At 46.2% G+C, this 23,693-nt stretch overlaps 2 protein-coding genes across 3 annotated transcripts in view; one reads left to right on the forward strand and one right to left on the reverse strand.

Moving 5' to 3' along the window:
• ATG4A (autophagy related 4A cysteine peptidase) overlaps positions 1-11,774 on the forward strand; it is a 59,662-nt gene extending 47,888 nt beyond the window's left edge. Inside the window, exons 7-13 of one of the 2 annotated variants that reach the window (XM_004379757.1) lie at positions 1,247-1,326; positions 2,247-2,434; positions 2,556-2,634; positions 6,731-6,876; positions 8,192-8,248; positions 9,911-10,019; positions 10,518-11,550. In XM_004379757.1, coding sequence (XP_004379814.1) covers positions 1,247-1,326; positions 2,247-2,434; positions 2,556-2,634; positions 6,731-6,876; positions 8,192-8,248; positions 9,911-10,019; positions 10,518-10,588 — 730 coding nt within the window. In that variant the 3' untranslated portion in view covers positions 10,589-11,550. Of the gene's footprint in view, positions 1-1,246; positions 1,327-2,246; positions 2,435-2,555; positions 2,635-6,730; positions 6,877-8,191; positions 8,249-9,910; positions 10,020-10,517 lie in introns of both variants that reach the window. The other variant, XM_023734455.1, reaches the window with a different exon arrangement.
• Positions 11,775-13,969: 2,195 nt separating this feature from the next.
• The window catches only part of COL4A6 (collagen type IV alpha 6 chain), a 376,063-nt gene continuing 366,339 nt past the window's right edge, over positions 13,970-23,693 (reverse strand). The window contains exons 43-47 of the mRNA XM_012556521.1: positions 22,396-22,542; positions 21,559-21,675; positions 20,006-20,197; positions 19,011-19,297; positions 13,970-14,306 (exon numbers count right to left, since the gene is read on the reverse strand). Coding sequence (XP_012411975.1) covers positions 14,046-14,306; positions 19,011-19,297; positions 20,006-20,197; positions 21,559-21,675; positions 22,396-22,542 — 1,004 coding nt within the window. The 3' untranslated portion in view covers positions 13,970-14,045. The remainder of the gene's footprint in view (positions 14,307-19,010; positions 19,298-20,005; positions 20,198-21,558; positions 21,676-22,395; positions 22,543-23,693) is intronic.

Here is a 23,693-nt window from a genome sequence, read left to right on the forward strand (position 1 = left end):
GCAGTTCTACTCTGTGCTATAGGGTCGCTATGAGTCGGAATCCACTCAATGGCAATGGGTATTTTTATGGGTACTCTACCATTATCATTATTATGAGAGAAAGGCAATAAATTAAAATGAATGAAATAAAAATGTAATGGTAATTAACCCCTTCCTGGGAGCTACTTTGGTTTGGGAGAGAATGTTTTTTTCTTTTGTCCAGTGACACTGGGCTTTACACAAGAATCCCAGCAGTAGTCAGGTTAAAGGTGTCTTTTCTCAGACTGGCAAGAGGAGAAGAAGGTAAAGGAGAATAGGCAGGGTATTTCCCTTAGACCTCAGATAATCTCTCTTTTAAAAGGATTTTCTTTCTAATCTCCCATGAAGTCATGCCATTCAGCATGTTCTCTCTTCAGCTGCTGATCAGTCAGGCCCCACAGAGAGTCAATCTTTAACCTAAGTCTCCTTGAGCAGCATTCTCACTGCACGTGGAGAGGGGTGGAAGAGACCGTACCTCTCTTTGCATTTTCCTGGGGCTTATTCTCCATATTATCTATGCTCCCAAGCAAATATACACACACACATTTATTTATTTATTGTTGCTGAAAATATACACCACAGAACATACACCAATTCAACAATTTCCACATGTACAATTCAGTGACATTGATTACATTCTTCGAGTTGTGCAACCATTCTCACCCTCCTTTTCCAAATTGTTCTTCCCCCATTGACATAAACTCACTGCCCCCTAAGCTTCCTATCCAACCTTTTGAGCTGCTGTTGTCAATTTGATCCCTTATAGACAGTTCTTTAAAAAGTGCACAATGTTCAAGGCAGACATTCTTTACTAATTACCAAACAAACATACGTTTTCTTATGATAGTTTCTCTTTTTTTTTTTTTAAAGCAGTGAGCCAGAATGTCTTGTATTTAAGAAAAGAAAACAAAATCTCTTGGGAGCAGATGCATTCATAACTTTCCCCTTTCGTCCAATAGGAGTAAGGTCCTTTTGTGAGGTAGACTTTCCATTTTGTAAAGCAGAGCAGTTTCCTTTTTGAGGTTCAGATCCAGTGACTGGGGCACTCTCAAGGTCCCTGGGCAAGGAATGTCTCAGAGCTCTGGCAAAGGAGCCAGCACTGATGTGAACACCAACCCCTCTGTGGCCCAGCATTCGGTGACTTTAGGGACATTGGCATAAATTGTACTGCCTCCTGCTGATATTTCCATCTTCCCCAATTGTAACTTCATTGTGTGTTGCTTTGCAGAAAACTTGCTTTATTTGACGAGTGGAATTCCTTGGCTGTTTATGTTTCAATGGATAACACGGTGGTCATTGAAGATATCAGTGAGTCCCAAACTTGTTTACCGTCCCGGTTGGTGGGTGATGAGTTCCTTCCTCACCACTCAGAAATCGGGGGCCCTGGAAAGTCTCTCTGGCCTACCCCACCAGAGCATTAAGCTTAAGGGAGCACAAACAAACAAACAAAAAACCCAAACCAGTTGCCATCCACCCCATGTGTTTCAGAGTAGAGCTTCACTCCATAGGGTTTTCATGGCTGTCACCTTTTGGAAGGCAATCGCCAGGCCTTTCTTCTGAGGTACCTCGGGCTGGGTTCAAACTGCCAACCTTTTGGTTAGTAGCCCAGCGCTTAACCATTTGCACCACCCAGGGACCCTTTAAGGGAGCACAGGCTCTGGTTAGTCATTCCCTGTGCCATTTTTTTCCCTTCCCTTTCAGCTTTCTGACAGGGAGAAAACAATGAGAGAGTCCTTGCTGCCCCTCAGTGAGGTGTCAAACCTTTTTTCCTGCGAGGACCTAAAGTGCGTAGTAACAGTTAAACCACCAATAGGTCTTTTGTGCAGGCCCCATGAGTCAGAATTGACTGGACGACAACTTTTTGTTTTTGTTTTGTTTTGTTTTTATCCTTGTCCAGCCTTGGGCTCCATGCCATGGAGGTTAGAGAAACTTAAAGATACAGTCCTGTCTCAAAGGCCCTTGCAGACTAGTTGAGAAATGAGATTCTCTCAATGAGCCAATAATATCTGACGGAACTAAGCAAGTGTTCAATGAAGACTGAAGAAGGCGAGGGCTGAAGGAGTGGCCTGGGCCTCCTGGAAGAGGTGGGGAAAGCCACTCCCTGGTTGGCAGGGTGGAGGGCATTCCAGGCAGGGCATGTCATATGAAGCCCCCTTAGTATTACCTTTGAGTCTCTTCTAGGGCTGGATACTCCTTATTTACCCAGCTCTCTTTTCTTCTGTTTCTAGAAAAAATGTGCTGTGTCTTTCCCTTGAGTGCTGACACAGTTGGTGAAAACCCCCCAGATTTTCCAAGTGCTTCCAGCCAGAGTAAGGGCACCTCTGCATGCTGCCCAGCCTGGAAACCCCTGCTGCTCATTGTGCCCCTTCGCCTGGGCATAAATCAAATCAACCCTGTCTATGTTGATGCATTCAAAGTAAGTTGCTCCTTTTCCCAAGCCCATTGCTACCTGTCCATCACACCTCCATGTGAGCACAGAGATCCGTGAGCAGCAGTCCACAAGTGAGTTGAGAATCTTGCATTCTCTTTTCCTCTAGGAGTGTTTTAAGATGCCACAGTCTTTAGGGGCATTAGGAGGAAAACCAAATAACGCCTATTATTTCATAGGATTCTTAGGTAAGAAAAGAGGAATCACAAGTAAGTCATTGGGGGCCAGGGGAGAGGGGGGCAAAGGTTTGCATGGGAGCCCAGGCAATTCCATTAGTGGGTCCCCGTTTAGCCCAGGGATGGATGCCATGACCTCTGGTCAGTCCATTCTGTCTCCAACCTGATCTAAGGAGAGTGACACTTCTGCATGCCTGACGGAAAGCAGGTCCCCTTTCAATGCTTCTACTTCCTTGCTTCTTGATAAGATGGTTCCACGGCTGCTTTTCCACTGGCTCTCCCCAAGGTCACATCATTGCCCCAGCACATCTCTCTTCTTCCTGTGGGGCCCAGGGCAGCAATTTCACTCCCTTAGCCTTGCCGACACCTCATTTATTGGCCAGGAGCAGTCCTCTGGCTTCCCAGCCCCGTGCAGCTGGGCCTGCTGGCTTATTATCCTGGGTGGGAATTAGATGAGGCAAAGACTAGGTATCCCTCTCCTGATAATGAGGAATACGCCTTAAAACCACTAACTTCCTAATGCAGATCCTAATGAGCAGCCTGGCCTTTGCTGCATGGTTTGGCGCCTCTGGCAACCAACCCAGCCACCTTATCCACCGGCTGTGACCGGAGACATTTAAGGCCCTCGGCACACGAGGTGAGCTAGTCCGATGCTTCTCAAACTTCGGTGTACACAGGAATCTCCTTGGGATCTGTAAAATGCAGATTCAGTAGGTCTAGGCTGGGGCCAGAGATTCTGCATTTCTAACCAGGTGGTGCCGACGGTGCTGGTCCACAAACCACACTTGGAATCACACCAGCCTAGAGATCTGGTTAGTGCTGAAGTAAGGGAATGAGGTGGCTGGGGAAGGTTGATACACATACCTCTTACAGGAGTGGAATGGTCTGAAACTGGTCCTCAAGGAAGTTACAAGTGTAGATTGGTGGATAGTGACGGAGAGCCAGTGCAAGGGTGGGGGGATGGCCTGAGGGGATGTGCATAGGACAGGGTGGAGATGGGCTTGGTCACCCTCCCCAAACCATCTCATTGGAGATTCAGGGAGGTGAGCTGAGATGGATACAGATACCTGGGTTTGCATGCGCGCCCCTCCTCCCCACACTTGCTAGCTGTAGGACCATAGAAAAGGGTTATACACTCCGTGGGTCTCAGGGTCCTTTTATGTAAAATAGGGCTAACAATTGCCTCAGGGTGGTCATCTCACAGTAAAGCACTCAGCAAAGAGCCAGGCATATATAGCAAGCACTCGGTTAAAAGGCAGCGCCATCCTGCCTGCCCCACCACATTTCTTTCCTTTGTTTGCTTTCTTCCTCACTATGGAGGGGGTGCGGGGCTGTTTCCACACAATTGTCACTGCTCTCTCAAATGCTGCCATCTATTGGTCAGTCACAAGAACTACAGTTTAATAGAAAACCTGGAGACCGTGGTAGAGGCTTTTCTAAGTACAAAACCAGTATTTAGAGTTATATAAATTTTGACGTCCCATTTCTAAGACTTTAGGTTCTTGTCCTTAAAAGCCTGCAAAATTATATTCCCTATTGTTTGTGCTTGAGGACAAGGTGGACACTGACTGAACAATAAGAGGGATCTCAGTGAATAGTGTATATGCTTCCCTGACCCCCTGGCCTCCCATATTACAACTCACCCTGAGAGAATTTGCTAAGCTGGCATAGCCCTCCTCTTTCCAGAAGCCACTGGGTTGGGGTAACTTTTGTAAAGTCTGACTTAAAGAGGGTTGAGGCAATCCTTAGTTCTTTAATAAATAGCCCAAGATAGAGGTTCACATAGGACCCAATTGCCTGTTAACATTTATAAATCCTTTGTGCAACCTTCACTTGTGACCCCAGAGTCTCCCCAGGATCCTTGTCTGACTCGCTGCATCACTATATGAGGTTGGGAGGTCTGGACTGGCAGAATGTCAGGAGGAATTGGCAGAATGTCATTTATTGAACAGCTATCTTGTGCCAAGAACTCTGCAATGTGCCTCACATGTATTACAGCATTTAATTCCTGACAACACACCTGTGAGGCAGAGAGTGTTATTTCCATTTTACAGATAGTGAAACTAAGATTAAGAGAGGTTATTTCTAGCTAGAAAGTAATGAAGCCAGGATTTAATCCCAATGTGGCCATCTCTGTCACACCACATTACTCCCCTAGGGCCCTCCTGCCCAGTGGGAAGCTGGAAGAAGCTCTAGGTGTGGGTGAATATGGCCAGGGTGAGACTCTGGCAGTCAGATTTCGCCTGCTTAGAGAGACGATGTTTGTTCCCTGCACTTGGGTATAAGTTGCCACTTTGAAATCTGTAATGTTAGCTCTGTCTCCAGATGGTTCAGCAGCCTGCCTCTTCTCCCTGGGCCTCATTAGAGGCCTCTGTTTAGTCTTCACATCGTTTCTAGGAATTTTTACATCTTACATACACTCTCAGAAACGGGGCAGCCTGCAAAGCGCCAGTACACACACACACCCCGCCCTTGGGAAAAGGTCCTGGCCAGAGTCAGAGAAGGTGATGTTATTAATCCTAACACCTTAACTCAGAACACTCTGGTAGACTGCTTCGTTCTAACCCTACTTTTACTTTCCATTTTCTTGTCCACAACTTCCTTTTCCTCTGACCTTTCTATGGTCTAAGCTAGGCTGTCTTCTAAACAACTTGATTGTTGCTCTTCGTTGTGACTTGAGGGTCTTTTTTTATATATAACCCATCCCACCCACCTCTCTGGGCATGGTGACTTCTCTTAATACGAGAGATGTGATCTAGGGGAACATGTACCTTGACTTTTATAATGCAAGTCTTATTGGGGCATTGATTTGTATATACTCTTGGACATATATTTGTAGGAAAATTATTCTAAGTAAGATACTTCTGTGACCACTTTGTATGTGCATTGTTTTAAACATTTCAAAGAGGCGAAATCTCCTGTTTCTTATAATACCCTGTGAGGTAACTAGAACAGGCTCAATGACCCCAGTTTATAAACAGAGAAATTAAGACAGAGAGTGAGTTAAGTGGTTTGTCCCAGATCTATGATAGAGAAAAGTTAAGCTTTTCATCAGACTTCAGGAACATACTCTTTTCCAACAGAAGCATTTAGGGGTGCCCAACACAATCCTGGATGTCATTGCAGGGAGAGTCTTTGGGGCACCCTTCCTATCCCATTCTCCTGCCACAGGTAGATCTCTCTTGGTTGCCTGACACAGTCTAGGACACAGAAGCTCAGGTGGTCCCCAGGCCTGGACAGTGAGGTTGGGGTGCCCCCTTAGGTACTTTTGCATACTTAGCATGCCTCTGATGAGCATTAGGGGAACTCTCAGACCTTTAAGTAGCAGAGAAAACTAGAAATTTTGTTATCACAAACTCCTCCCAATACTTAGGTCATTATTTGGATAAGCTTTTTCAATTTAATGAAGCATGGCTTTTCTTTCATTTGTAAAGGTTCAATCATCTCAAAGTGAGTTTTCCCAGTGGGATGCATCTGTACTGATGTTTATGTGACAAAAGCAGTGCTTTCCAACAGGAGTTACTAACTTACTAACATTTACTAACTTGGTAGCTAATTAAGACCAGAAGTCAGCTCCTTGGTATCTCATCCATAGCAGTTAGCCTTCCTGTTCTGTCTGGGTAGCATTTCTTTTGGAGGCCAAGGTCATTTGCCTGGCCAGAGGTGCTCTCTGACCATAGCTCTGGGAACCAATGGTCTAGCGAGAGATGCTTTCCAATGTTAAAAGAGGCAGAAAGCTCCTTAATGCAACCTGGGCTTAGGGCCTGGTGATTCTACCAACCACCTCATTGCTACTGCTGCTCACAGAGCCTACCATGTCATCTGTGGTTTCTCATGCCCACCTTTTCCTAAACCTGTCACTTTCCATTTTGGGACTTGAACTTTGAGGACATGTAAACCCTAGGGCAAGTCTTCTCATTGAATGATTGAATTTGGGCTCTGGTAGCTTCTTCAGGCATGCTCATCCTGGCTTCAGGCTTTCTGTCATCCCATTGTCATTGCCACCAAGGGCAGAGTTAAGAAAACCCCAGAGTGCCTTCTCCTGAGGGCAGCAGTGGTGCTAGGATCAGTGATTCTTGGAAGGTTAAGCATGTCTCATTCAAAACAGGTGATGAGCTCATCTTCTTGGACCCTCACACAACCCAGACCTTTGTCGATACTGAGGAGAATGGAATGGTTGATGACCAGACTTTCCATTGCCTGCAATCCCCACATCGAATGAACATCCTGAACTTGGATCCTTCTGTAGCATTGGTGGGTATCTGAAGGTTGGGTGGGCCAAGATTGATGATGCCACCCTGCTACAGACTGGTTCACTAGGAGTTATCTAGGTTGCTAGGTGGGGTGGCAAGAGTATGTTCTTTTATCACTCCCATGAGAGGTAGTGTAGTATAGTGGGTAAGGAATGGACTTTGGAGCCAAACTGCTCGAGTTGGAATCCAGGCTCTGTCACTTATTAGCTATGGACTTAGGGGGAGTCAGTTAACCTGTTTGAGCCTTGGTCTTCTCACCTCTAAAAAGGGGGAAAATAATAATTCCTTCCTTATAGGGTTGTTGTGAGGATTGTATGAGGTATGATGTGTGTAAAGCACTTAGCACAATGCCTGGCACATAGTCAGCATTCTATAAACATTAGCTCTTATTTGTATTATTATCTTCCTCCTTTTCCTGCCTTCTTGCCCTCTAATTATTGCCACCTGGGCATATGGGAGAAGATGGAGCCTAGCTAGGGAGGGATAAGCAGACAAGCCCCACTGGGTGGACCACGCTCATTTTTCTGTGCACACAATCCAGGGAAGTTGCAGGGGCTTTTACCTCCTGGAAAGATGTCTGTTGTCTACACACACTGCAGGAGCATCTTCCTGTGAAGTAGCCAGTGGCTCTGAGGCCCATCTACATCTCTTCTTCTGGTTTAACCCAACTGTCAGAGCAGCAGTAACTGAGAGCACACAGAGTCCTCCTCTTGGTTTGAACCATTATTTCACTAATGTAGGATGGCTCTGAGGATGGAGAAGGAGGCTGACTATTCTCTTTATTCTAATAGCTAATTTCCTTAAGGTCAAAGCCACCTTACTAAGTAGTTCCTCTAGCTAAAAGTACTACTTGACTTTTGATTGCTGGCTTATCTGTGTACTGAACATAATGGAATTAACCCCACACTTTGGAGACTGACCTTCAAGTTACTGTATCTCAAACCACAAGAGGAGGGGGACAGGGAGGGAAAGGGACAAGGAAAAAGGGAGATGGACAGAGATCTAGAGGCAGAGAGAAAATGTCAGTGAGCAAGCAAGAGAGACAGAGACAGAGTGGGGCCATGTGTGCGCACACATGCACGCAAGAGTGACCATGTGTGCAAACATGCGTGTATTGTCTAAGGAGGGCAGTGAGCTAGGCGAGAGAAAAGCCCAGCCAATCTTCCTCCATATCTCTGGGAAGACATGTCCAGAGAGAGTGGCCCACATCCTAATTCTGGGCCCACAACTCCATCTTCTAATACAAAGGTCCTGCTCAGTACCTCTTGCCAATTCTAAGTTACGTTCTTTTGCTTCCCCGCACCCCCCACCCCAAGGGATTTTTCTGCAAAGAAGAAAAAGACTTTGATAACTGGTGTCGCCTTGTTCAGAAGGTAAAGATATGTTTGTCTTTTAAACAATGGAAGTTACTTTTCAAGATTGTTTTTCATGGAAACACAAACCTAGTCTGATATGACTTTGTTGCAAGAGAAAGAAACTAAGGCAACAAAGAAATTATGAGATGAGGAGAATTTTGCCTAACTTTTAGAGAACCAAAGTAAAATTTCTGTTTGAAATAGGCTTAGTATGTCAAGTGAACACTATTTTTAACTACTTAATGTTTCATCTGATTAAGCTAACGAGTCATATAAAATATTGAGTCATGAAATATTCAACTAATCATCTACTCTTTTAACCTAAAACATGCCAATTTCATGTAGCTCAGCCTAATAACCTCCTTATTCTGTTCATAACACTGAGGTGGCTGAAGAAACTACACTACTTTTCTGTTCATTTAGAGGTCCATTTACAGCTTCATACATCCGATCGTGGTTTAACGGGCTTGCCTGTTTATTAACTGTCTCATTAATATAAAATGTAGGCACACTAGGGAATCCCTAGGTGTGTGCAATTGGTTAAGCACTGGCCCACTAGCCAAAACGTTGGCAGTTTGAACCCCCCCAGAGGCATCTTGGAATACAGCCCTGGTGATCTGCTTCAAAAAGGTCACAGCCTTGAAAACCCTGTGGAGTGGTTCTACTCTGCACACATGGGGTCGCCAGGAGTCTAAATCAACTCAACAGCAACTAACGACAACAACATAGGCACACTACCACTTACAGGAAGCAGAATTTGCATAAATCCTTGTGAATACTAAAGCGAGTTCTTTCTTTTTATAGCTTATTGTGTAAAAGGGCATTATGTCTCTGGTTCACAGATCATTGTATCTGCCTCCCTCAGTCTCAGGCTCTAACATATGCCTAATATATGGAAGACATTGATAACTATTTATTGGAAGAATAAAGGGAGATCACAGAGAGTAGTTTAAAGCGCCCTGGATGGGGGTAGCAGGAGACACACTGTTCTCCTATCTGAAAAACAAAGGGATTGCAGAGATGGGGGCCTAGAGCTTCTTTGTAAGTGTAAGGAGGGAAGATCTGTCTTCACAAGTGAACAAATAATTAACACTAGTGTCCCCATCTGAATCAGAAACCCCAATTAATAATTAGCTGAGAGAGAATAGAGATTTTCTAAACGCAATACTTACATTTTAGAATGCAGTGAAATTGTATTTATATCACATTTAAAGTTACAATGAGACTTTTCTGATAAGACTATGCCACTTAAATTTAGAGCAGGTATCATGAATGTTGGACTAAAACTGAAACCAAGCCAAACCTGCAACCAAATTCTCTTGGGTTCAGTTTGATTAATCAACATTTTCTTTGTACCAATGCGTCAGGAACATCTCACCCCTAAATTGAGGTGGGCCTGTGCAAGTGGCATATGGCCTGAACCTCACAATGAAGCATGTGCACTGAGTACTGGCTTTCCATCAGATACTGTTCCCTCCAATGCCCTTCCTTCTGGACAAACAGTATCTAGAACTGAAGGGGGCTGGTCCTCTGATGGGTCAAGTAGGGGATGGGCTGTACCTTTCAACAACTAGACCATTTTCTTAGGCTTTGGGGTCACAGATTGCCAATTGGATAGAAGTTACAAAACAGAAATGTAGCGAATCTTCAGCGCTTACAACTGTTTCTGTGTCTCCTCAGGAAATTCTAAAGGAGAATTTAAGGATGTTTGAATTAGTTCAGAAACATCCATCCCACTGGCCTCCCTTCGTACCTCCAGCCAAGCCAGAAGTGACAACCACTGGGGCAGGTAAGCTGTTGTTCAGGGGCAATTGTGGCTTACACTTTCCATGGAAAATACATTTTATGCTCAGCTAGCCTGGTCAAGGAATGCTATTTCTGATGATTTTAATCTTCTGATGAACTAATATTTAGCAATTTCAAAGAATAATATAAGAAAATAGGCCCAGTGCTCAAGTTCTATGCAAAATCAAAATGACTTAGAATCCTCCTCCCCATAGTCCTGTTCAGAAAAAAAAGCCAGAGGCCATGGGTGATTCAAAGGTACCTCAGAGGTCTTGCAGAGCTTCAGCCTCATCATTGTGAATAGGAGTATGTAATGAGTCCAGTTATTTTGATTCTTTATAGACGATTTCTCATCCTTGGCAGGGATCCTATCTATAAGTTGCCTCCAGACCCGTTTTTCTTTAGCAAAGCGATTTAAAACTTCACAATCTTAAGCTACTGAGTAACATGTTGACGGCTTCACCCTGTCACACTTTTCTTTCTCCTTTCTGTATTCTGATAGAATTCATTGATTCTACTGAACAACTAGAGGAGTGTGACCTGGAGGAGGAGTTTGAGATTCTGAGCGTATAGAAGGAATAGTGGGAACTCAACTTGGAGATCTGTCTTCCATCTGGCACCATACGAACATGAGCTCATTACATAAAACTTTTCCAGTCAGCAAGTGCCTGATATGCCAACAGCATACAAACTCAATAGCGATCATGACTGAGCCAATCACCATTTCTCAGAAAAGAAAACAAAAGCCCCTCCTCAGAAAGAAATGCAACAATCGTGGAGCCCAGGAGCAGAGAAATTAGGAGAAGGCCGTTGCTTCCCAGCTTGTCTTACGTGGCTACAACAAGTCTTCAGTAACTGAAAGGTGAAGATGGACATCTGGAATAGAGACAGCAGTTCTCATCTTGCTTCAGACACCAGCAGATGAGAGACAGTTACTCCATTTTCTTCACCCTTTCAGATGTGACTTCTTTTGGGCTAAAAACTAAGAAGCAATCTGTTCTCTTGCTCTAATAATAAAGTGACCGAAACAGGGAGAAAAAAATTCTTGTTAAACTATTTGACTATGTATTTTAAATAACCACGATTTGTATCCAAAAGTTTGTTAAAGAAATTATGTCTAATGTACCCTTCTTGATTTCCTTCCTATTTGGGGGAACCTTACTAATTGATGGGTCACTGTCACTGTCCTTTCTGAAACTTTTGTCAGACGTCACCCTGTCCTTAAATCAAATCATGATCGCTTAAATCAGGGGTCAGCAAACTTTTTCTGTAAGGGGCCGGATAGTTTCTATTTTAGGCTTTGCAGGCCACATGGCCTCTGTCACAACTACTCAACTCTGCTGCTGTAGCGCGAAAGCAGCCATAGACAATGTGTACGCGAACAAGCGTGACTGTGATCCAATAAAACTTCTTTATTTACAAAAAGAGGTGGTGGGCTGGATTTGGCCTGTGGGTCATACATGGCCAGTCACTGACTTAAATTGTTGATTTTTTTTTGTTTGAGAAATTAAAAATAAATTGTGTTTGAATTATACTCCATTTTGGCAGACAGCCATATTTAGAAAGAATTATTTGTGCATTGACATTTTATCTGTACCTCAAATACAATTCCGAACCATTTAAGAACTAGCAGCTTACTAAGTTTTAGAACACTTACTCATCAAATTAGCTTTGCTAACCACGCTCCTGTAGGGCTACACCTCAAGTCCCAGTAAAATCTTCCTATTTTCCTTTTCTTGCTCTCTTAGCTTGTATGGATTTCACCTCCTCCTCAACCAAGTCCCAAGGAAGTCCTGAAACTGGGATTTGGAAGCTAGCACCAAGTCATTTTGGGGGTATATTTAAGAATATTAGAGCATTTGGTTCCTTATATTCCACACTTTTCTCTTTTTCAGGAGGTAATACATTCCAGTGGTTCAAAATTCAAAAGGTGCAAAATGGTATTCAGTAAAATGCCTCTCCCGCCCACACACAAGTTTCCTTCCCTGAAATCGCCCAGTGTTACTAATTTCTTGTTTATCCTTCCGGAAATATATTTTATGCTACTAATCTTCAGGTAAGGTGCTCTGGTGGTACTATGGTTAAGCACTTCAGACTCACCAAGCCACTCCATGAGAGAAAGACCTGGCAATCTGCTCCTATAAAGATTATAGCCAAGAAAACTCTATGGGGCAGTACTGCTCTGTCATAGGGTGTCGCTAAGAGTCAGAATAGACTCAGTGGCACCCAACAACAACAACCTTTCAACCTTTAGGTTAGTAGCTGATCGCAAACTGCTTGTGTCAACCAGAGACCTTTATGTATCTATATATGTGCTTGTATAATATTATAAACATATAAAAATATATATAATATATATTTGATTTTAGTGACTTCTTAAACATTTTTCTACTTTTGATTTATCTGTAAATGAGCTTGAGGTGACAGAAGTATGGAAGCTCCTTTCTTGAACTCTAGCATATGCTGAGGATAAAAGTAGTTGTAGGCTTCTCCTTAAGCAGGATTCTTTAAGTCCTTTGACTTTGATTGTCTTCTAAATTTTTCCTGCCTCAATCTTTTGTTACAGAACTTGACTCGCAGTGATAAGAACTGCTGAGCTCTGAGGGGGACTCATAAATTGTGGTGTGAGATGAGCTTTAGAAAAATTTTCATCAAAGAATGTCGGAAGAGTCAAATGTTCAGATTTAATTCCTTTTATTTGCTATGTACAAAGCTGACGCCATACTTATTACTCAAATAGGAGGTGAAAGTAACAATAATTCAGATTATGATGATTATGTTTTCTCTGCATTGGCACAGTTTACATAATACTTAAGGCAATAGAATCACCTGGAAGGAGCTGCCTCATGTCAACTTAGCTAAGTCTTCTGGGAAACTGGTAATTAAAGAAAATGGTTAAATCCCCCCAAACATAATACAGTACACTTTACAGCCAACCCAGGCTTGCTTTAGGTCTGCTAGCTGCTAAAGAGAGGAGCGGGCTAGATTTTTATGAGGTTTTAAAAAAATGTATTAAAATGGTTTAACAGGCTACCTGTGAAAGAACAATTGGATGAACATTTTAATGGAAAGTCTCTAACGGCCTCAAAATGCAAAGGAACCAACACACTGCAGCTTCAATTTGCTAAAATGCACGCATCTGGATGGCATTTGGAATAAATAGGAACTTCTGAGAAATTGGGACAAGGGATTTACCTTTTTGTTCTTGGAGTCAAAAGCAAAATTCATACCTCCTTACCCATCCACCCCTCTACCCTCAGCCCAGGAAAAAGGACTGTGGTTCTCATTTCATTTAATGGGCTTGGCCACATTTGTTGCATCTTCTGCCCTCTCTGTCTCTGGCTGGGGAGAGAGCCAACAAGGAGGAAGTGATTTGTCTAGGACCATCTGAAGTTAATGAGCGCCACTTGGCTGCTGGCCTTCAAGCTTCCCTGAGCAATATGGGGACTCTCACTCTGGAAGGAGTCACAGCTCACCCCAGGCTACTGGTGGGCACCTCATTCTAGTTCTGTTGCCTGCCTAGACACAGCGGGCCTCCTTGAATGGTTAGGGCTTGGCCTATGCAGACTTGAGCCATGCATGAGTGTTCAGCCAGATAATTATTTTTTTAATGTGGAAACATTGGGTTCTGGTTTAAGTCAAATAATGTGTGGTGACCCCTGGACATGAAGACATGGCTTACTAGCTATTATGAAGAACTTTCTGATCAAGACAGTGAGGAAAGCTAGCAGTCTAAGAAAGTGGTGTCCCAACAAGTCTTTCTGAGGTAGCCATGAACAGTCATGCAAACATCCAAATCAACTGTAGCACCAGGCTGAATGAAATGGGACAGCAGATCTCAGTGGGGTGGCCTCAGGTATTGGGCCCGAGGGTTGGGGTGACCAGGGTCCAACAGTCCAGCCCATTTGAGACTCCAGAGTAAAACTTGACAGATGGGCAAAAGGGTCTTCCTTCTTCAGACCATTCAGGTCTGTGCGGTGACCGCTGTGAGGAGGAGGGGAGGGCAAGGGGCAGAGTGACAGGTGCCGCCTTACAGACTTTTCAAACACACCTGGCAGCGGCTGACCCGAGTATGGAGCTGTCCGGCTTTCAGCGTTTCAGACACAGGTTCCTCCCCAAACTGCTGTCTCTCCTCCACTGTCGTCAGCCAGAAGCTGTACTTGTTGGCAAAGTAGTGACAAGTGCCCCGGGCACCACTGCACTCGATGAAAGGAGTGGCCCGAAAGTCCTCTAGGCAGGAGCCAGGTGAGACCAGGGCCTGGCCTCCACCCTCGGCCCCAGCGGCAGTGTGCTGAAACAGAGAGGAGGGTGGTGTTTGAGCTGTGCCTGCCAGAGGCTGGCATGGGGAGATGATGGGACACTTGGCTGCTACAGGAGAATGTGTGCTTCCGTCTGTAAGCACTGGTTCCGTGGTTCATCTCCAGTGTCTAGCCAGCATACCAAAAGCTGTATTTTAGGGGAGGGGCTTCTCATCCTCCCTCAGAGCAGCCTTTGGAGCCAAGAGGGCCCCCTCTAAGCTCCCTAACTAGTTGCCACTGAGCTGACTCCAACTCATGGTGACCCCATATGTGTAAGAGTAGAACTGTGCTCCATAGGGTTTTCAATGGCTGATTTTTCAGAAGTAGATTGCCAGGCCTTTTTTCCAAGGTGCCTCTGGGTGGACTTGAACCTCCAGCCTTTCAGTTAGCAGCTGAGCGCGTTAACTGTTTACACCACCCAGGGACCTCCCCCCGCCCCAAGCTCCCTAGTGCCCTCCTAACCCATTATGCACGGGCAATGGCTACATCTAAACCAGTGTTTCCCAAACTGCTGCATTTGGAGGTGTGTTAGGTGCCAATTTCTTTTCCATGAACAAATAAATCTGGGAAAATTCAGTAAGTTTCTGAACTTGCAATTCTTCTCAGAGCTCATTGTCTAATGTGCATTGTACTCTAACAAGGGGAAAGGACATGCAATACTTCACAAACTGGTGAAACCATAAACTGGTGAAATCCTCCCCCCACCAGCACACCTAGCAATAGCTCTTACTCTGAAGTTACCCTTATTAGAACTACTTATATCTTCAACCTGTACCACATCTTTTAGGGTGACATATAGTGTTTATTGGAACCCTGGTGGCACAGTGGTTAAGAGATCAGCTGCTAATCAAAAGTTTGGCAGTTCAAATTCACCAGGTGCTTCTTGGAAACCCTGTGCGGCAGTTCTCCTCTGCCCTATAGGGTCGCTATGAGTCGGAATCGACTCGACGGCACCTAACAACAACATAGGGTTTGTTACCTGCTGAGTAAAAGCGGCCTCATTGTATTTGACCTAAAAGTGTTGGCGGGCCTAGCTTCAGGGGGCTCCTTCAGCATGAGATGTCAGGATTTTCCCATCAGTGCCAATCCTGAGCCTAGAGTCTCCAGTCACTCTACCCATAGACAGCAGCCCCGTCTCTCCACACCCCTACCACACTCCCTTCACCTTAGCTGGATCATTATCTGGACCTCAGAGGTGGGGAAGAGGCTTAACCCAGGTCAGCAAATGGCCAATGCCCAATTTGGACACGCAGGGCAACTTTACTCTGCAGAACTCTGTCAGAGTGAGAGTCTCCATATGTCACGGATTGAATTATGTCCCCCCAAAAATGTGTGTATCACTTTGGCTGGGCCATGATTCCCGGTATTGTGTGATTTTCCTATATGTTGTAAATCCTGCCTCTATGATGTTAATGAGGGAGGATGGGCGGCAGTTGTGTTAGTGAGGCAGGACTCAGTCTACAAGACTGGATTGTGTCCTGAGGCAATCTCTTGAGATATAAAAGAGAGAAGTGAGCAGAGAGACAGGGGGACCGCATACCATCAAGAAAGCAGTGCCAGGAGCAGAGCGTGTCCTTTGGACCCGGGGTCCCTGTGCGGAGAAGCTCCTATTCCGGGGAAACATTGATGAGAAGGCCGACAGAGAGAGAAAGACTTCCCCCGGAGCTGACACCCTGAATTCGGACTTTTAGCCTACTATACTGTGAGAAAATAAACTTCTTTTTGTTGAAGCCATCCACTTGTGGTATTTCTGTTGTAGCAGCACTAGATGGCTAAGACACCATATAAGTGACTTTTCCTGATAACTGAAGCATCCAAGCTTTCCTCATTTTGATCCTCAGATAGTAAACTTCCTAAAATGAACAACACATTTCCCTGCCTCATTAAACTCCAGACACAGTGTATTTTGAACTTTGCAAGATGAGTCAGGGTTGTCATGAAAGTCAGTTTTTGTGTCAGGTGATTATGCAAGCGCCCCATACCAAAGGCCACAGCTTACAGAGTTCTTAGACCTACTTGCATTAGTTTTCTCCATTTTAGCAGGCATGTCTCATTGCTTCAAGATGCCTTACTAAACAGTCCAGCTTCCCACACTTTCACATTTTCACAAAAAGGAGATATTCTAGTACTTTAGAATTATGTGTAAACTAAGAGTAAAGAGGTTCTGAACAAGGGCTTAAGAGGTCTCCCATGAGCAAAGTACACGAGATTTAGCACATAGCTTCTTGTGGAAGCATACAGGCTTTTGCTCCTTATTTCCTGGTCTTGGTGGTAAACAGGAAAGAATGGTAGGAGAGGTGATTATGTATTATATTGGGATAAACTGCCCAATTCACAAACACAGGGCAAAACAAGGAAGTACCTTACTCTGTGTTGTGGGTTGAACTGCGTCTTCCCGAAAGATATGTTCAAGTCCTAACCCCCAGTACCTGAGTGTGACCTTATTTGGAAACAGGGTGTTTGCAGATGTAATCAAGTTAAGATGAGGTCATCTTAAGATTAGGGTGGGCCCTCATCCAATAACAGGTGTTCTCATAAAAAGATGGAAATTTGGACACAGACACAGAGGGAAGAATGCCATGTGACAATGGAGGCAGTGACTGAAGCGATGAATCTACAAGCCAAGGACTGCCAGCAGCCACCAGAAACTGGACAAGACAATGAGAAGGAGTATCCCCGAGAGCCTTCAGAGGGAGCATGGTCCTGCTGACCGGACTTCTAGACTCCAGAACTATGAGAGAATAAACTCTGTTGTTTTAAGACACCCAGTTTGTAATACTTTGTTACGGCAGCCACAGTAACTAGCACACCCCAGATAGGTTCACTAATGTGAGGAAGCCTGAAGCTTTGGTAACTGTTCAAATACACTCCCTCACCATTATACTCCTGGCCTTGTATGCTTGGTCAGAAATTTTGCCCTGAGGGTTCAGGGTCGTGATCCTTGGATTCAGCAAAGCAGCTCAGAAGAGGCAGCATACTTCAGGGTGTGTGTGATGGTTAATGTTATATGTCAACTCAGCTAGGCTATGATTCTCAGTGGTTTGGCAGACACTATGTAGTCATCCTCCAGTTTGTAATCTGATGTGAACAGCCAATCAGTTGGAAGGGGAGTTTCCTTGGGGGTGGGGCCTGCATCCAGTATATAAAGGATGTTCTGGCAAAGCTCACTCTCTCTCTTGACCCTGCAATCTTCTCGTTGTCTGATCTCCGGTTCTTGGGACATAAACCAGCAGAGGCCTCCAGCCTGTCACCTGACCTGCAGATTTTGGGTTCATCAGCCCCTGCAACAACATGAGCCAGCAGAGGTCTCCAGCCTGTCGTCTGACCCACAGATTTGGAACTTGCCAGCCGCCACAATTATGTGAGCCATTTCCTCACAATGGCATGAGCCATTTCCTTGAAGTAAATTTCTCCCTCCATGTATCTATATACACTTCACTGGTTTTGCTCCTCTAGAGAACCCAGACGAAGACAGGGTACCACACTGGTTTTCCCTGGGAGTTGTTCTGGCTGTAAACCTGACCTTCTTCTGATGAAATGCCCCCAGATAGTCACTGGATAGCGTGTGAGGGACTGTTATATAAATAAGTCAAAAATGGCCTCTGTATATTGGCCCAAAGTTATTTACTTTGTAGCAAGCTGAAGCCTGTTAGCCCGAAAAAGCCTGCCGGTGCCAAACTCAAATGTGTGTACACATTCAGTTGTTTTAAAAATAGCCCAAATAAGTAGATTTTTAGCCACTTAGAGCCTGCCTGTTTGACATATCCCATGAGACTGCACCCAACATCTGCTAGCCCTAGATAAGATAAAACCCTATAGTTATAAGGACCCTAAGGTGCTGCTGCCTTCAGAGTTCTCTGAACCCACGGACTCCCCACCTTGCTGCAGGGGGACCTTGCCTAGGGACACCTAAGCTTCCCCCCTTCTCCTCTTCCCCAAGGTTTGTCATGCTCTCTTCCCCTTCTGGTGGCTCCCTGTGCCCCCTGCCTTTGGCAGACCTCCTGCTGTGGGGGACGTCCCCCTGTGTGTGGCTGCCAATGTCTTGGCCCCAATAGCGTGGTCATATCTTTTTCCTTAGTCAGCTCCAAATTCCTGCAAACTCATTACAGGGGCCTGCTGCCTCCTTGGACTTAACAGATGTTCTAAGCTCTTTATTAGTAAGACACACGGCACTCCTGGCCACTGCCTTCCCACTAAGATGGAAAGGCAGCAAAAATTCCAGCAAGGACATGGACATACTGAGCCTCTAGGGAGGAGATGGCAGTGGCCAGAGGGGCCTAAGTGGTGGGTAGAATGGAGGGGCATGCCATGCCCAGTCTGACCAGAGAGAGTGCCTGAGGCCCTGAGCGGGGACAGCCTCTCCCTCACTACCCAACCAGATCTTTCTGTGCTTCTACCTTCCCTTGGTTGCAGCAAGCATGGAGATGTTAGGGTCTTTGGCTGTGATTCACAGATATTCTTACCCTGAACCACTGGGTGCAAACTGCACCCATACCCACAATTACCCGCCATTGATGCAGAATTGGGCTTTCTGGTCTTTAGCCAAGCCCAGGCCAAGCACCTTCCTTCCTTTGAAACTCCCTGCAGGTCATATTATGACTACTATGTCCCTTGAGCCTAGGAACCAGTCCGACAGAACCTCCCAGAGCTCCCTGCCCTCTGACTCTCCACTGAGGGAGAAGCAGTGCTGGTCTTACCATGAGGAAGGAATATCCGATCCAGAGGCTGCGCCAGCCTAGGGGGCACTGTGGGATGGTGACATCCTGGCTGTGCACAGCGATGGCTTGTGAGGGCGCCTCACACACAGAGCAGCGGCTGATGTACTGGGGAATCTGAGTCTGGCCGACAGGCATCATAGGGATAGGGGCAGTGGTGGAGAGCCAGTAGGATTTATCATTTCGCCTGGCATAGTGGCACACTTCATTGATGTTGCAGTAGATGAAGGGCATGGTGCTGAAGCGGGGCAGGCAGGAGCCAGCAAACCCTGGCAAGGAGAGAAGGTGGGAGGGGCAGGTAAGATCTGGTTGAGGGGCAGGGCTGGAATTATCTCAGGGCCACTAGGACTGGACTAGATGGTGGTTATTCAACTGCATCTACCAGACCAGGGTCCTCCTCTCCTTACAATCCTGTAACACTCTAGGCATGCTGAAGTCGGTTGATCAAATCCTATTTTAAATGAAAAGAATCTTATTAATAAACTGAAGAATGCCTTCCTAATTAACCTGCTTTGTAAAACCTGCATTTAATAGACGGCGTCTACGAGTCAGCACACCTATAGACAATACAATTAATTCTTGGGTAATCATCATTGCCCTGCAGCTCCTATTATTACTACTAATAATTGCTAACATTTAATGGATGTTTGATAGGCACCAAACATTATTCTAAGCATGTTACATTCGGTGATTCATTTTATTCTTACACCACCCTATGAGATAGGTACTAGGATTAGCCTTGTTCCCTCTCGGAGGAAGCTGAAGCTTAGAGAGGCTGAATAACTTGCCCAGGGTACACAGCCAGTAAGTGGTAGAGCCAGGGTTTGAACTCAGATCTGCTTGACTCCAGAGCTGGGGCTCGTAACCCACTCACTACACAACAGTGGGCCCATCAAGGGGTAGGAGGGGAGAGGAGGTTGACTCTTGGTCTCTGTGGGGACAGATGACCAGGGCTGGCTGCCAGAGCCAGTACCTACCCAGGTCCTGGTTGTGGGCTTTCTCCTGCCCCTCCACAAACAGCAAGCTGTAACCCACCCACAGCTGGCTCATCCCGACAGGGCACAGGGGCACCTGCTCCGACTGGCTGTGCTTCACCAAGGTGTAGCCCACGTTCACGCTCTGGCCAGGCATTCCAGGCCTCCCCAAGGGGCCCTGCTTCCCTGGAGCTCCTGAGAGGGAGAGAGCATAAAAGGGGTGAGCCTGGTGCTACTCATAATATCACTCACTTTGTGTCAAGTATTGTGCAAGACATATTCTGTACATGCATGATCTCACTCAATCCTCATGACAAACCTGAGATGGTACTATTACTACCCCAATGTGTAGATGAGAAGACTGAGGCTCAGAGGTCACATTGCTAATAAGTGGCAGAACTGGGACTCCAACTCAGATGTATCCGGCTGCAGAGTCCCTTTTAACAAGTATGCTATCCTGCTTTCCTCCCACAGCCACCTGGCCTTGGAGTGGAGATGAGGGGCAGAGTGAGCTACTTCTCAGACCCAGTCCGGTAGGCCCTCTTAGAGGAAAATGGGTTGTTTTTGTTGGGTGCCATTGAGTCGATTTTTGACTCATAGCAGCCCCATGTGACAGAGCAGAACTACCCCATGGGGTTTTCTAGTCTGTAATCTTTACGGGTGCAGATCACCAGGTTTTTCTTCTGCAGAGCTACTGGGTGGGTTTGAATTGCCAACCTTTCGGTTCGCGGCCAAGTGCTTAACAATTGCGCCACCAGGGCTCCTAGGGGAAAACTAACTGCCTGAAAACTGAACCAGAGGAAAAAGCAGAGTTAAGATTAAAACCCAAAACCAGCTGCCACTGAGTTAACTCTGATTCACAGTGACCCTATGTGTGTCAGAGTAGAACTGTGCTCCATAGGGTTTTCAATGGCCGATTTTTTCAGGAGTACATCGCCTGGACTTTTTTCTGAGGCACCTCTGGGCAGACTTGAACTCCAAACTTCTGGTTAGCAGCCGAGCATGTTAAGATTAACAGTGGCAAAATCACGCCCTCCTCTCGCGCCCATGGCAGACATGGCTAATCAGTCACAACACTTTCCCACCAAGCCTCAGAACCGTTCTCTACTCAGGACAATTGATTTTGCCATCCTAGATGTAAAATGGGAGCTAAGTAGCAGAGGTATGAACAGCCATACCTTACCTCAAATTTTATTATTCCTTAAACCACCCCCTCCCATCCATGTCAGAATCCCTGGGTAGAAAGAGGGAGGTGAAGGGCAAGGGGCCATGCTATAATATAGAGTCATAACTCTTAAGAGCTGGAAGAGAACCCAGAAAAGGATTTGGAGAAGTCCTTTGCCTTCCAGAATGTAGGGCATCCTTTCAGAGGCTCAGAGGTGAATGGGTTAGAGCCCAGTATAGGGTCGCTATGAGTCAGAATCGACTCGATGGCATTGGAGGCTAGTGTCCAGCTCTGCCACTAGGTTTACTAATTCTCAGATTTGAGTTTTTGACTCCTCAAGCCTCAAGTCCTCACAGAAGCCCTCTGCCCCCTGGCGCTGACATCGCCAGACCTTCAAATCCTGGAGGGCCTTGCAGTCCAGGGACACCAGGATCGCCAAGAACCCCAGGAGGGCCTGGGAGCCCGCTGGGGCCATCTTTGCCAGAGATGCCAGGTAAACCTTTGGAACCTGCAAGGAGAGAAGGTGCACAGAGCATACTCAATGTGAAGAATCCTGAAGAGTCCACTCCAGAGAAAGGGGCCTCGTGTGTCATGTCCACGACTCACCAGGAGAGGGCAAACTGGCTGTCAAAATTGGTGCGCAAACTGAGCGGCAGGCTGAAGCCAGCCTGGACTAGGCCTTAGTTCAAGACCTAAGCATCTCTGCTGCTGGGGCAGCACTCTGAGCCCCTTCACACCATTTTCTCCTCCCATCCTCTCATCCGCCAAGCAACCCTGCGAAGTACGCGGGGCAATTGATACCGTCCCGTATCGGGAATGAGGACACAGGGGCGCAGACAGATAACTAACGTACTCCAGTTACTGCAAAGCTAGGATGAGAAGCCAGCTCTCCTGTTTCACAGCCCAGGGCTTTCTCTACTGCCTTGTGTTGCTCTTTATCCACCACTCACTCTCTCCATCTGCTCAGCAACACTTAGAGAGAGACAGAGGGACAAGCTGTCAGGAGTAGCTCCCATGCCCTGCCTGCACATTCTCTGCAGCCAGGTGCAACCACTGCCCTGCTGGCCCTGCTGGTCCTTCTCCTCCTGCCAAGAAGCTTGGGAGCTTCATGGAGGAACAGAGGAAATGCTTGTGGAAAGTGCCCCCTTGAAGCTGGGGTTCCAAGCTGCTTGCTTCAGCCAAAGCCATCTCAGCTTCCCAAGAAGCCCCCCTCTGGAATCCCCCTCACCTTGTGGGCCTACAGGGCCTTGAGCCCCTGGGTCCCCCGCAAGGCCAGGGATGCCATCGATGCCTGGTAGACCCAAAGGTCCAGGAGGAGCCTGGATGGCTTCTGCGATTGGAGTTTGTCCAGGAACACCTTGGGGGCCAGAAAAGCCTGTGGGTAGGTGGGGAAAATGAAAATGACAGGCTGAGGCAGAGGAGGAGGCCACCAGCGGGGCTCCGGGTGCCTTCCTTTCTGCCTAGCAACCAGAAGCTCTCTGCCCTTCCTGTTAATCCCCACAGGATACCTCCAAGAGAGCTCTCACCACCCTTTACCTCATGCCCTCTCTACCCATCTATCTCCTGAGTGGATTGGTAGCTTCTTGAGGGCAGGGAGTGGGTCATATTCATCTTGTCTCCTCTGAGTCCAGCCTGATATGTGGTAGGCAGTCAGAAAGTAATTGTTGTAGATATGGCAGGCTGAACCTTTGCTCAGGGCTGGGGCGGTTGGTTTGCTCACTTACTGGTTAAAATGCAGTGGCAAGGAGACTGAGGGGATGTGTCCAATCCCAGAGGTTCAGTTGGCATCACAGCCTAGGATTCCAACCCCTGCCAGCTGGCTTACTAATGGAAGCCAGACATGCCAGCTTGTTTTCTAATTCATTGAACAACTGAATGCCTACTATGCACCAGGCTCCTGGTAGACCTGGGAACAGAGCAGTGACTAAGACAGGCCTTTATGAAGATTATGGTCTAGAGATAAAGATGGAAAACGCATAATCTGACAAACACCATACTCTTACTGCAAGTTGTGAGAAGTGCTACGAAGGAAATAGATAATGTAGTGACAGTGGGAGAAGGGGAGCCAAGGCAGGTATGAGATGTAGGAACCTGCTTTAGACAAGGTGATCAGTGCCCTCTCACAAGTGGTGACATTTAAGCTGAGACCTTTAAAGCATTAGAAGGAGCTAGCCATTTGAAGAGTAGGGGGCATTCCAGGAAGTAGAATTAGCATGTGCAAAGGTCCTGTGGCAGGAGCACAGTAAGCACCAAAAGGAGAGGGCTGGCAATGAAGATTAAGAGGAAGGCATCAGAGAGGGCTTTGTGGACCGTAGTTTCTTCCTATGACACAGAAGCCATTGGGTGATTTCTGTTTTTATAAGATCTCTCTGGCTGCTGTGTGGAGAAATGATTGTTGGGGATGCAGGAAACAAGGAGACAAGTTAGCAGGCCATTGCAGTGGTTCACATGAGACATGACAGTGGCTTGGACCTAGGTGGTAGTGCTGGAGGTGAAGAGAGGTGAGTGGTTGCAAGGCACTTTTAG

Source organism: Trichechus manatus, unplaced genomic scaffold (genome assembly GCF_000243295.1).
Source record: "Trichechus manatus latirostris isolate Lorelei unplaced genomic scaffold, TriManLat1.0 scaffold00068, whole genome shotgun sequence".
Taxonomy (NCBI): domain Eukaryota; kingdom Metazoa; phylum Chordata; class Mammalia; order Sirenia; family Trichechidae; genus Trichechus; species Trichechus manatus.